We start from the raw sequence: 13832 nt of genomic DNA, 5'->3' as shown, positions 1-13832 counted from the left end.
GAGCTTAAGTGCACCGGGCTGCCCTTTTTACTATAGAAGAATCTAAGAAAATTCGACCCGAACCTTCTGAACCTAAATAATATGTGGGCAAACACACACAAAAAATTAGCAAAATCGCATAATTCCTATTGCGTCGCCAATAAAATGCTCTTAAACCCCTCTAAAGCGTCGCCGTGATTACTTGAGTCATTCCCTAGGTCGTTATGGATCCAACTATTGAAGAATCCAAGAAAATTTAACCCGGAGCCCTAGCACCTAAAAAATATGTGGGCTAACACACATGAAAAACTGGCAAAATCGCTTAATTCCTATTTCGTCACCAATAAAATGCTCCTAAACCCCTCTAAAGAGCCGTCTGGGCTACGGGGAGTCGTTCCCCATGTCGTTACGGACGATACTATGGAAGAATCTAAGAAAGTTTGACTAGGACCCCCGGCAGCTAAAAAATCCATGGGCTAACACACGAAAAACTAGCAAAATTGCCTAATTCCTATTGTATTGCCAATAAAATGCTCCTAAACCCCACTAAAGCGCCACCGGGGCTACTTGAGTCATTTCTCGGATCGTTACGGATGGTACTATGGAATAATCTAAGAAAATTCAACCCGGACCTCGGCATCTAAAAATCCATTGGCTAACACATGCAAAAAACTAGGAAAATAGCCTAATTCTTATTGCATCACAATTAAAATGCTCCTAAACTCTCTAAAGCACCGTCGGGGATACTGGAGTCGTTTCCTAGGTCGTTACGAATGCTACTATTGAAGAATCTAAGAAAATTCAACCCGGACCCTCAGCACCTAAAAAATCTGTTGGCTAACACACATGAAAAACTGGCAAAATTGCCTAACTCTTATTGCATCACCAATAAATTGCTCCTAAACCCCTCTTAAGTGCCGCCGGGCCTACTGGAGTTGTTCCCTAGATCGTTACGAACGCTACTACGGAAGAATACAAGAAATTTCGATCTGGACCCATGGCACCTAAAACATCTGTGGGCTAACACACACGAAAAACTTGCAAAATTGCCTAATTCTTATTGCATTGCCAATAAAATGCTCCTAAACCCCTCAAAAGCGTCATCGGGGCTACTGGTGTAGCATCCCCTTTTAGGAGAATACCACTTACGAAACAAAACTAATTATTTCTATTATTTTACCCTAAAAAAAAACTTATTGAAAAACAATATATGAGTTTTATTTAAAAAAAATGATTTCCAATTCAACAATACTTCAGGTTCATAAAATACACAAAACTTCAAATAAGTAATTATCATAAAAATATTATATTCCTTCGTGCATAATGACAAGTCAAAATATGACCTAGTATATTGCATTACTTGAGTTAAAAGCACACTCTAAAATAACAAAATTAGTCACATGGTTTAAGTTACAAGCCTTTAAAAATTTCGTACATAAGTGTCACACATGTATCATGTACAAGTCCCCAAAATAATATACAAAAACTAGATGTATATGCATATGTGATCTTCAAAAGAGCTCCCAAAAAGTCTACTCCACATGACCATCTTCATATCCCGCCTTGCATATCACCTACGATAGGAAACAACTATCGCTAAGCATAAAGCTTAGTGGTGTATAACCTTTGGACTTAGAGCCATTAAAAATTCTAAATTTCCCTTTTCATTATAAGCGGTTCAATAAGGTAGCATTAAGTCCAAGTGAACAAGTATATCAAGTATCAAATACAAATCTTAGAGAGTTTCAAAATACCAATACTAATATTCAAAGGCTTAAGTACCAAGAATGCTTATAATTCAATTCAAAAGAGTAGTCAAATAATCAATTTCACCCCATATGTACGTCATGCCTTCACACTAAGCACAATCAATATCAAGATGGACCGAAGCCCCGAAATCAAGAAGTGTCCATATCAAGAAGGGTCGTCACCCAATATCAAGAAGATCAAAGACCATGTTGAAAGTGGCTTTTCACTCGTACTCAAAAATGGACGAAAATCCATCGTCAAGACGAAATATAAATCCAAAGTCAAGATGGGCAAGATCTGAATCGAGAGGCATGCCAATATCGATGACAAGTCACCGTAACAAGAAGGACAATTTCCCAACAAGAATGCAAAATGATCTAGCAATTCGTACAAGTGGGCGATTCAACGAAAGTTTTGCAATACTTGAGATAATATTCATACCAAAATATAAAACAAGGAGTAAGGAAACAACCCAATAAAATACTTTAAATTTCTGAAAAATAAAATATTTCAAGTTCAAGTTTATACACGAACCTTGGCGTTTTAGCATACAACAAGTTCTACCACCACTCGCGGAGTTCAATTTCTCTATGTCATAGATCAACCAAAATCCACTTCGTCAAACAATTTCTCTTAGCTTGTATAAGAGAATATACACCTTAAATACACAATCAAACATGTACTTAAGTTTAAAAGCTCCAACATATCAAAACTAAACATAAAATCACTGAAAATCAACCCAAAATATCAAAACAGAAATTCTGGGCAGCACTACTGTCTTGTATTGCTGCTCAGTTTCGAAGGGGTAAATGGGATAATTAGGCTTTGTGTCCTCAAAGAAAGTTATAGATATATGTCTTAGGGTCATATACAACTTTGAATCACCCCTACAGAAATTATGTACAACAAGATATGCTCAAAATACCCACAGCAGTCCATGTAGGACTTTTAGACCAAAATCTGGGCAGCACCTCCCCTGTACTTCATCACCCTTTTTCGAGTCAATAAAAGCAAAACTGGGTTTTGGATCCTAAATAAAAGTTATATCCCTATAAAATAGCTTTCCAAAACATCTTGAATCACTCAAAAATAAGTTTTACACAAGGAGTTATACTACAATTACTAACAGCAGTCCCAACCAAAAACGGGTTTGCAACCAAAGTTTATTCCCCCAATTTCGACAACAACAACTTATCAAGAACATCAACAACAATATAAACAATCATTCTACTTCATAACTTAACTAATTCCACCCATTTAATCCAACCAAAACATCCCCTAATCCATAAATTCCAACAAAGCAACAAACAAGTTTATAACACTATTTTCTCCGTTCTAATCCGTTAAATCTCTAAACAAGTTTGATAATAAGGAAAAACAACAACTAAATCTTACCTTGAAGTATAAGTCAACCACCTTAATACACTCCTTCTTCTCTGATTTTTAGCTCAAAATGAAGACAACGCAACGTGCAACGTTTTTCTCTTCATGAGCTTTTGAAATCGGAACTCGAATTTGGGTCAAAAATGGATTTTAATTCACTCTCTCTCTATCTCTCTATATTTCTATGGTGTTCTGGAAATATTTTGGATGAAAGGAAAGAGATAAGGCTGAACTTATCTCTTACATGGAAATAAATATGGGCTGACCCGATTTGGAATCGGGTTGGGCCAAATTTTCTTCCTATCTTGACCCTTCTGCCTTGCAATGTCCATAACTTTTTATTCCGATGTCGTATATAAGACCATGACCTATGGTTGGAAAGGTATTTCAATTATCTACAACTTTCATTTTATGGGTTTTCCCAAATTTTCAAATTTTGATAGGGTTATGCCCTCCTAAAGTCAGATCATCCAAAATATAACTTAAAAAAATAAATAAATAATTCTTAAAAATAAATTGGGGTGTTACAACTCTACCCCCCTTAAGAAATTTCGTCCCGAAATTTACCTGATAGTCTCCTCAAAACAACTGTGGATGTTGGAGTCGCATATCCTCTTCTCTCTCCCAGGTAGCTTCCTTGCCAGAATGATTTCTCCAAAGGACCTTTACTAAAGGGATTTTCTTATTTCTAAGCTTTTTTGTATCATGCTCCAAGATTTTGATAGGTTCCTCTTCGTATGTCAAGTCAGGATTGACCTCAATGGATTCAACATGAAGAACATGAGATGGATCTGAGCGATATCTTCTAAGCATAGAAACATGGAAGACATTGTGGATCCTATCTAACTCCGGTGGAAGTGCTAGTTTATATGCAACTGGACCAACTCTCTCAAGTACTTCATATGGTCCAACAAATCGAGGACTAAGTTTCCCTTTTTGGCCAAATCTCATAATTCTCTTCCATGGAGAAACCTTTAAAAATACCTTGTCTCCTGCTTGATATTCAATTTCACGCCTCTTAAGATCAGCATAAGACTTTTGTCTATCTGAAGCAATTTTTAGACGATCCTTGATTATTTTTACCTTATCCTCAGTTTGTTGCACAATCTCAGGACCAACCAGTTTTCGTTCACCAACTTCACTCCAGCAAAGAGGAGTTCTACACTTTCTCCCATATAAGGCTTCATAGGGTGGCATGCCAATGCTTGATTGGTAGCTATTGTTATAATCAAATTCTACCAAGGCTAGGTGTCTGTCCCAACTACCTTCAAATTCCATAATGCAAGCTCGAAGCATATCTTCTAAGATTTGAATCACCCTCTCGGATTGGCCATCTGTCTGAGGATGGAAAGATGTACTAAAGTTCAACCTAATGCCCAAAGCTTCTTGCAAGCTAGTCCAGAATCTAGATGTAAACCTCGGGTCTCGGTCAGATACAATAGAAACAGGAACTCCATGTAGCCTCACAATTTCATTAACGTACAATTCTGCTAAACGTTCAAGTGGGTAGTCCATTCTGATGGCCAAGAAATGAGCACTTTTAGTGAGCCTATCAACTATAACCCAAATTGCATCATGATTTCTTTGGGTACGTGGAAGCCCAGAAACAAAGTCCATGGTTATTCTTTCCCATTTCCACTCAGGTATTGATAGGGGTTGTAATAATCCTGCTGGGACTTGATGCTCGGCCTTTATCTGTTGACAAGTTAAGCATTTGGAAATATATTCCGCAATGTCCTTCTTCATACCATTCCACCAGTAGTGTTCTTTGATGGTTTGGTACATTTTAGTACCTCCAGGATGCATTGCATATGGTGACGTATGTGCTTCATTCAAAATCTCTTTCCTCAAGTTGTCATCCTTCGGAACACATAACCTATTATGATAAAATAGAGCACCATTCTCCCCTAAAGTAAAATCAAGCTTTCCTCCAGTTTGAACTTCTTTGATCAATTTTACAAGCTTCTCATCTAACTGTTGTGCTTCTTTCACCTGTTCAAGTAGAATTGGCTTGACTTGCAATCTAGCAACAATAGAGCCATCAGAATTAAATGCAAGACAAGCATTCATGGCTCGTAAGTCAAGAAATGAAGTCAGAGGATTAATAGATAAACTAGCAAAGGCTTTACGACTTAGAGCATCTGCAACTACATTGGCTTTACTAGGATGATAGTCAATGGTACAGTCGTAATCTTTAATGAGTTCAAGCCATCTACGTTGCCTCAAATTCAACTCTTTCTGTGTACCCAAGTACTTCAAACTCTTGTGATCAGTAAATATGTGACACTTTTCGCCATATAAGTAATGCCTCCAAATTTTCAAGGCAAACACTATGGCAGCGAGCTCAAGGTCATGAGTAGGATAGTTCAATTCATGTGGTTTCAATTTTCGGGAAGCATATGCAACCACTTTCCCTTCTTGCATCAGTACACAACCCAAACCATGATGAGAAGCATCACTATATATCACATATTCTTTACCTTCAGTTGGTAGAGTAAGTATAGGAGCTTGTGTCAATAAGGATTTGAGATTTTCAAAACTTTCCTGGCATTTGTCATCCCATACAAACTTGACATCCTTCCTTAAAAGTTTAGTCAAAGGGGAGGCGATAATGGAGAAGCCTTTGACAAACCTCCTATAGTATCCCGCTAAACCCAAGAAACTCCTTACTTCAGTTGGACTTTTAGGTGGTTTCCATTCAACAATAGCTTGAATCTTACCAGGATCCACTTTCACACCTGCGGCCGACACAATATGTCCTAGAAAGGCCACTTCACCGAGCCAAAATTCACATTTAGAAAGCTTAGCATAAAGCTTCTTCTCTTGCAGAATTTGCAAAACAATTCGAAGATGTTTATCATGCTCTTCTTCATTCTTGGAATATATTAAAATATCATCTATAAATACCACCACAAATTGATCAAGATAAGGCCTAAATACTCGATTCATCAAATCCATGAATATTGCAGGCGCATTAGTTAATCCAAAGGGCATCACTAAAAATTCATAGTGACCATATCGAGTTCTAAAAGCAGTTTTAGGAACATCTTCCTTTCTAACACGCAGTTGGTGATACCCAGACCTTAAATCGATCTTGGAGAATAAATTAGCACCCTTCAGTTGGTCAAACAAATCATCAATTCTTGGTAATGGATATCTGTTCTTGATTGTTATTTTATTCAATTGTCTATAGTCAATACAAAGTCTAAAAGTACCATCTTTCTTTTTCACAAATAGCACAGGGGCTCCCCAAGGAGAAACACTTGGACGAATGAAACCTTTCTCTAGAAGTTCTTGCAATTGAGTTTTCAATTCCTTTAATTCTGCTGGTGCCATCCTATAAGGAGTGATAGAAATAGGAGTAGATCTAGGAATAAGCTCAATCGGAAATTCAACTTCTCTTTCTGGTGGTAACCCAGGAAGATTTTCTGGAAACACTTCAGGAAAGTCACACACAGTAGGTATATCTTTAAAAATAGGACTCTCCACACGTGTATCAATTATGTGAGCAAGATACACACTACAACCCTGACGAATCATCCTTTTTGCTAAGGCCGCAGAAATAATATTAGAGGACAATGACCTTTCACCCTGCACAATAATGTGTGAAAATGCAGGGTCCTTAAAAGTCACATGCTTGGACCTACAATCCACTACTGCATGATATTTATAAAGCCAATCCATACCGATAATAATATCAAAATCATGGAAAGGCATTTCAATCAAATCAGCAGGAAGGACCAGGTTTTGAATCATGAAGGGACAACCTCGATAGATTTGATTGCAAACAACCTGTTGACCCAAAGGACTTTGGACAAGCACACCATAATCGAGTCTCACAGGCTTCACATTTTCAGGAAAATCCAATGATGAACAAACATACGAATGTGTAGAACCAGGATCAAATAATGTAACGACACATAAGTCAAATAAGTGAAATTTACCAACAACCACATCTGCTCCATCTTGTTCATCTCTCTGTCTCATCGCATAAGCTCGTGCTGTAGCTCTTGATCCACTCGCTTGATTGGATCCACCTGCACCTGTTGCTTGTGTGTTTCTAGATCTTGCACCTCTATTCCCTTGAGATTGAGTGGTAATAGGTTTCTGAACAGAGACTTCCGTATGCGGAGAAGAAATGGGATTAGGATTAGGACAATCCCTCACTTTATGATCGAAGCTCCCACAATTAAAACAAGCACCAGAAGCTCTTCTACAAGTACCAAAGTGATTTTTCCCACATTGTGCACAAGTGGGTATACGAGTCTTGCCTTGACCATAGTTTGGAGTGCTGGCAGTAGAGTAATTTGATCTATTCTGCTTATGTTGGGCTATCTTGCGAAAAGTATTAGCTGTGGAACTGTCAAATTTCCCTCTTTTTGATGGACCTCCTGAATCTGCATAAGCTTTCCTGAACTTGTGTTCATTTCTACCAGTTTGTTCCTTGTCGATCCTTTCCCAAGTAAGAGCAGCTGAAACTAATTTACAAAAATTTTCATGTTGTAGGACCGCTACAGATTTTTTGATAGAATCATTTAAACCGTCTTCGAACCGCCTGCACTTATCTTTTTCATCATTAATAATACCCCCAGCATAGCGGGACAGCCTGAGAAATTGCTGCTGATATTCAGCGATAGACATGCTCCCTTGCTCTAAATTTAAGAACTCTTTTTTCTTTGCATCGTGATAAGCAGGTGGGACATACTTCTTATGAAATTCCTTCATAAAATCATCCCAAGTAAGAACAGGAGGTTTTGCCCTGGCATTTGGTACACTTATCCACCAATCATAAGCATCTTTTTGTAACAGTGAGACAGCATACTTAAATTTGGAAGTGTCTGAACACTCTAACTGCTCGAATACTCTTTCAATTCGTTTTAACCACTACTCGACATCGGTAGGGTCAACAGTTCCTTCAAACTCAACTCCCCCCATTTTTCTCATTTTCTCATAGTTCATTTCATCAGGGTCAGGAATTCTTCTAGCCATGTGATGAAAGAAATCAGCCATTTGTTGAAAAGGAGGATCAGCAGCAGGAGCACCATGACTCATTTGGGGGTGTGGCTCAACTCTTGTCCCCCGATTATTTCCCGCTTCAGATCCACTTGTGCTAAGAGGATTAGGATCAGAAAAATGTTCTCCAACCCCTTCTTGTAGGTGAGGTTGGGCATTAGAGTTATTTTCCCCCTCACGAGCGGCTTCCATAAGTCTATTAGAAGTAGAAGATGCCACGAATTGACTCCTACATAAGGGAAGATCACATTGCATTAGGGACATGCACATGATGCATATGCACTATATACAAGAAAAAAAATATACGGGACAAAAGAAAATAGTCTGCCAACAAATCATAACAAAAGTCCTGGAATTATAAACCTATGCTCTGATACCAACTCTTGTAGCATCTCCTTTTAGGAGAATACCACTTACGAAACAAAACTAATTATTTCTATTATTTTACCCTAAAAAAAAACTTATTGAAAAACAATATATGAGTTTTATTTAAAAAAAATGATTTCCAATTCAACAATACTTCAGGTTCATAAAATACACAAAACTTCAAATAAGTAATTATCATAAAAATATTATATTCCTTCGTGCATAATGACAAGTCAAAATATGACCTAGTATATTGCATTACTTGAGTTAAAAGCACACTCTAAAATAACAAAATTAGTCACATGGTTTAAGTTACAAGCCTTTAAAAATTTCGTACATAAGTGTCACACATGTATCATGTACAAGTCCCCAAAATAATATACAAAAACTAGATGTATATGCATATGTGATCTTCAAAAGAGCTCCCAAAAAGTCTACTCCACATGACCATCTTCATATCCCGCCTTGCATATCACCTACGATAGGAAACAACTATCGCTAAGCATAAAGCTTAGTGGTGTATAACCTTTGGACTTAGAGCCATTAAAAATTCTAAATTTCCCTTTTCATTATAAGCGGTTCAATAAGGTAGCATTAAGTCCAAGTGAACAAGTATATCAAGTATCAAATACAAATCTTAGAGAGTTTCAAAATACCAATACTAATATTCAAAGGCTTAAGTACCAAGAATGCTTATAATTCAATTCAAAAGAGTAGTCAAATAATCAATTTCACCCCATATGTACGTCATGCCTTCACACTAAGCACAATCAATATCAAGATGGACCGAAGCCCCGAAATCAAGAAGTGTCCATATCAAGAAGGGTCGTCACCCAATATCAAGAAGATCAAAGACCATGTTGAAAGTGGCTTTTCACTCGTACTCAAAAATGGACGAAAATCCATCGTCAAGACGAAATATAAATCCAAAGTCAAGATGGGCAAGATCTGAATCGAGAGGCATGCCAATATCGATGACAAGTCACCGTAACAAGAAGGACAATTTCCCAACAAGAATGCAAAATGATCTAGCAATTCGTACAAGTGGGCGATTCAACGAAAGTTTTGCAATACTTGAGATAATAGTCATACCAAAATATAAAACAAGGAGTAAGGAAACAACCCAATAAAATACTTTAAATTTCTGAAAAATAAAATATTTCAAGTTCAAGTTTATACACGAACCTTGGCGTTTTAGCATACAACAAGTTCTACCACCACTCGCGGAGTTCAATTTCTCTATGTCATAGATCAACCAAAATCTACTTCGTCAAACAATTTCTCTTAGCTTGTATAAGAGAATATACACCTTAAATACACAATCAAACATCTACTTAAGTTTAAAAGCTCCAACATATCGAAACTAAACATAAAATCACTGAAAATCAACCCAAAATATCAAAACAGAAATTCTGGGCAGCACTACTGTCTTGTATTGCTGCTCAGTTTCGAAGGGGTAAATGGGATAATTAGGCTTTGTGTCCTCAAAGAAAGTTATAGATATATGTCTTAGGGTCATATACAACTTTGAATCACCCCTACATCAATTATGTACAACACGATATGCTCAAAATACCCACAGCAGTCCATGTAGGACTTTTAGACCAAAATCTGGGCAGCACCTCCCCTGTACTTCATCACCCTTTTTCGAGTAAATAAAAGCAAAACTGGGTTTTGGATCCTAAATAAAAGTTATAGCCCTATGAAATATATTTCCAAAACATCTTGAATCACTCAAAACTAAGTTTTACACAAGGAGTTATACTACAATTACTAACAGCAGTCCCAACCAAAAACGGGTTTGCAACCAAAGTTTATTCCCCCAATTTCGACAACAACAACTTATCAAGAACATCAACAACAATATAAACAATCATTCTACTTCATAACTTAACTAATTCCACCCATTTAATCCAACCAAAACATCCCCTAATCCATAAATTCCAACAAAGCAACAAACAAGTTTATAACACTATTTTCTCCGTTCTAATCCGTTAAATCTCTAAACAAGTTTGATAATAAGGAAAAACAACAACTAAATCTTACCTTGAAGTATAAGTCAACCACCTTAATACACTCCTTCTTCTCTGATTTTTAGCTCAAAATGAAGACAACGCAACGTGCAACGTTTTTCTCTTCATGAGCTTTTGAAATCGGAACTCGAATTTGGGTCAAAAATGGATTTTAATTCACTCTCTCTCTATCTCTCTATATTTCTATGGTGTTCTGGAAATATTTTGGATGAAAGGAAAGAGATAAGGCTGAACTTATCTCTTACATGGAAATAAATATGGGCTGACCCGATTTGGAATCGGGTTGGGCCAAATTTTCTTCCTATCTTGACCCTTCTGCCTTGCAATGTCCATAACTTTTTATTCCGATGTCGTATATAAGACCATGACCTATGGTTGGAAAGGTATTTCAATTATCTACAACTTTCATTTTATGGGTTTTCCCAAATTTTCAAATTTTGATAGGGTTATGCCCTCCTAAAGTCAGATCATCCAAAATATAACTTAAAAAAATAAATAAATAATTCTTAAAAATAAATTGGGGTGTTACAATTGGAGTCTTTCCCTAAGCATTATGGACTCTATTATTGAATAATCCAAGAAAATTTGACCCGAACCTCCAGAACTTACAAAATCCGTGGGCTAACACACACGAAAAACTTGCAAAATTGCCTAAGTCCTATTGCATCGCTAATAAAATACTCCTAAACCTCTCAAAAGCGCCGCCGGGACTACTGGAATTGTTCTCCAGGTCGTTACGTACGATACTATGGAAGAATCCAAGAAAATTTGACCTGGACCCCAGCATCTAAAAAATCAGTGGGCTAACACATAAAAACAGGCAAAATCGCCAAATTCCTATTTCGTCACCAATAAAATGCTTCTAAACCCCTCTAAAGCGCCGCCGGGGCTACTAGATTTGTTCCCCATGTCATTACAGATGCTACTATGGAAGAATCCAAGAAATTTCGATCCGGAACCCCAACACCTAAAAATTCTGTGGGCTAACACACATGAAAAACTGGCAAAATTGCCTAATTCCTATTGTGTCGCCAATAAAATACTCCTAAACCCCTCTAAAGTGCCGCCGGGGCAATTAGAGTCATTCCCTAGTTCGTTACGGAATCTACTATGGAAGAATCCAAGAAAATTCGACCCGGATCCCCGACACCTAAAAAATCTGTGAGCTAACACACACGAAAAACTAGCAAAATTGCCTAATTCCTATTGCGTTGCCACTAAAATACTCCTAAACCCTCTTAAGCGCCATCAGGGCTACTGGAGTCGTTCCCTAGTTCGTTACGGATGCTACTATGAAAGAATCATAGAAAATTCGAAACGAACCCCCGACACCTAAAAAATCTGTGGGCTAACACACATGAAAAATTGGCAAAAATGCATAATTCCTAATTTATCGAAAATAAAATGCTCCTAAACCCTTTTAAAGCATCGCCGGGGCAATTGGAGTCAGTACCTAGTTCGTTACGGATGCTCTATGGAAGAATCAAAGAAAATTTGACTCAAACCCTGACACCTAAACAATCTGTAAGCTAACACACACGAAAAACTTGCAAAATTGTATAATTCCTATTATGTCGCTAATAAAATGCTCCTAAACTCCTCTAAAGCGCCGTCAGGGCTACAGGAGTCGTTTCCTAGGTCGTTACGGACGCTAATAGAGAAAAATCCAAGAAATTTTGACCCGAACCTCCGACACCTAAAAAATCCGTGGGCTAACACACAAAAAAACTGGCAAAATTGCCAAATTCCTATTTCGTCACCAATAAAATGCTCCTAAGCCCCTCTAAAGCATTGCCTGGGCTACTAGAGTCTCTCCCCAGGTCGTTATGGATGCTACTATGGAAGAATCCAAGAAAATTCGACCCGTACCCCCGACACCTAAAAAATCTATGGGCTAACACACATGAAAAACTGGCAAAATCACCTAATTCCTATTGCGTCGCCTATAAAATATTCCTAAACCCCTCTAAAGCATCGTAAGGGTACTGGAGTCGTTCCCTAGGTCTTTACGGATGCTACTATGGAAGAATCCAAGAAAATTCGACCCGAACCCCCGGCATCTAAAATTTGACTCAGACCCCCAGCACCTAAAAACTCTATGGGCTAATACAAACGAAAAATTGGCAAAATCGTCTAATACCTATTTTGTCGCCAATAAAATGCTCCTAAACCCCTATAAAGTGCCGTCTTCGAGACTGGAGTCATTCCTTAGGGCGTTATGAATGTTACTATTGAATAATCCAAGAAATATTTACCTGGACCCCTGGCACCTAAAAAATCTGTGGGCTAACACACACGAAAAACTAGCAAAATTGCCTAATTCCTGTTGCATCGCTAATAAAAAGCTCTTATACCCCTCTAATGCATTTTCGAGGCTACTGGAGTCATTCCCTAGGTCGTTACATACGCTACTATGGAAGAATCCAAACAAATTCGACCTTGACCCCCGACACCTAAAAAATCCGTGGGCTAACACATACGAAAAGTTTTCAAAATCGACTAATTCCTATTTTGTCGCCAATAAAATATTCCTAAACCCCTCTAAAGTGACACCGGGGATACTGGAGTCGTTCCCCTTGTCGTTACGGACGCTACTATAGAAGAATCCAAGAAATTTCAACTCGGACCTCGGTACCAAAAAAAACCATGGGCAAACATACATGAAAAACTGGGAAAATCGGCTAATTCCTATTGCATCGCCAATAAAATAATGTTAAACCTCTCTAAATCATCGCCGGGGCATCTAGAGTCGTTCCCTAGTTCGTTACGGACGCTACTATGAAAGAATCCAAGAAATTTTGACCTAAACCTTTGGTACCTAAAAAATATGTGGGCTAACACACACGAAAAACTAACAAAATTGCCTAATTCCTATTGCATCTTCAATAAAATACTCCTAAACCCCTCTAAAGTACCGCCGAGACTACTGGAGTCATTCTCCAAGTCGTTAAGGATGCTTCTATAGAATAATCCAAGAAAATTTTACCCGGACCCCCGATGCCTAAAAAATACATGGGCAAACACACATGAAAAACAAGCAAAATCCACTAATTTTTATTGTGTCGCTAATAAAATGGTTCAAAACCCCTCTAAAGTATCGCCGGGCTTATTGGAGTCGTTCCTAGATCGTTATAAATGCTACTATAGAAGAATCCAGGAAAGTTCGACCCTAACCCCGAGCACCTAAAAAATCCATGGGCTAACACACACAAAAAACTGGCAAAATCGCCTAATTCCTATAGTATCGCATATAAAATGCTCCTAAACCCCTCTAAAGTGCCACTGGGGCAACTGAAGTCGTTACCTAGA

General features: G+C 37.8%; 1 protein-coding gene and 1 long non-coding RNA gene across 2 annotated transcripts; both read right to left on the bottom strand.

Annotated features, from left to right (window-relative positions):
* Nucleotides 1-1283: 1283 nt before the first annotated feature.
* On the bottom strand, nt 1284-8316 carry LOC129876764 (uncharacterized). The gene is made up of 3 exons (XM_055952259.1): nt 8000-8316; nt 7056-7885; nt 1284-1553 (listed from the first exon to the last, which is right to left on the bottom strand). The coding sequence occupies exons 1-3, from the start codon at nt 8314-8316 to the stop codon at nt 1531-1533; spliced, it is 1170 nt and encodes a 389-aa protein (XP_055808234.1). The 3' UTR covers nt 1284-1530.
* A 380-nt stretch (nt 8317-8696) lies between these two features.
* On the bottom strand, nt 8697-10857 carry LOC129876712 (uncharacterized). Its single transcript, XR_008763404.1, has 2 exons — nt 10537-10857; nt 8697-8966 (listed from the first exon to the last, which is right to left on the bottom strand). It is a non-coding gene; the product is annotated as an uncharacterized LOC129876712 (long non-coding RNA).
* Nucleotides 10858-13832: the final 2975 nt, after the last annotated feature.

Source organism: Solanum dulcamara, chromosome 12 (assembly GCF_947179165.1).
Source record: "Solanum dulcamara chromosome 12, daSolDulc1.2, whole genome shotgun sequence".
Taxonomy (NCBI): Eukaryota; Viridiplantae; Streptophyta; class Magnoliopsida; order Solanales; family Solanaceae; genus Solanum; species Solanum dulcamara.
Note: the sequence above shows the minus strand (reverse complement) of the source record. Positions and strands in the feature narration are given on the sequence as shown.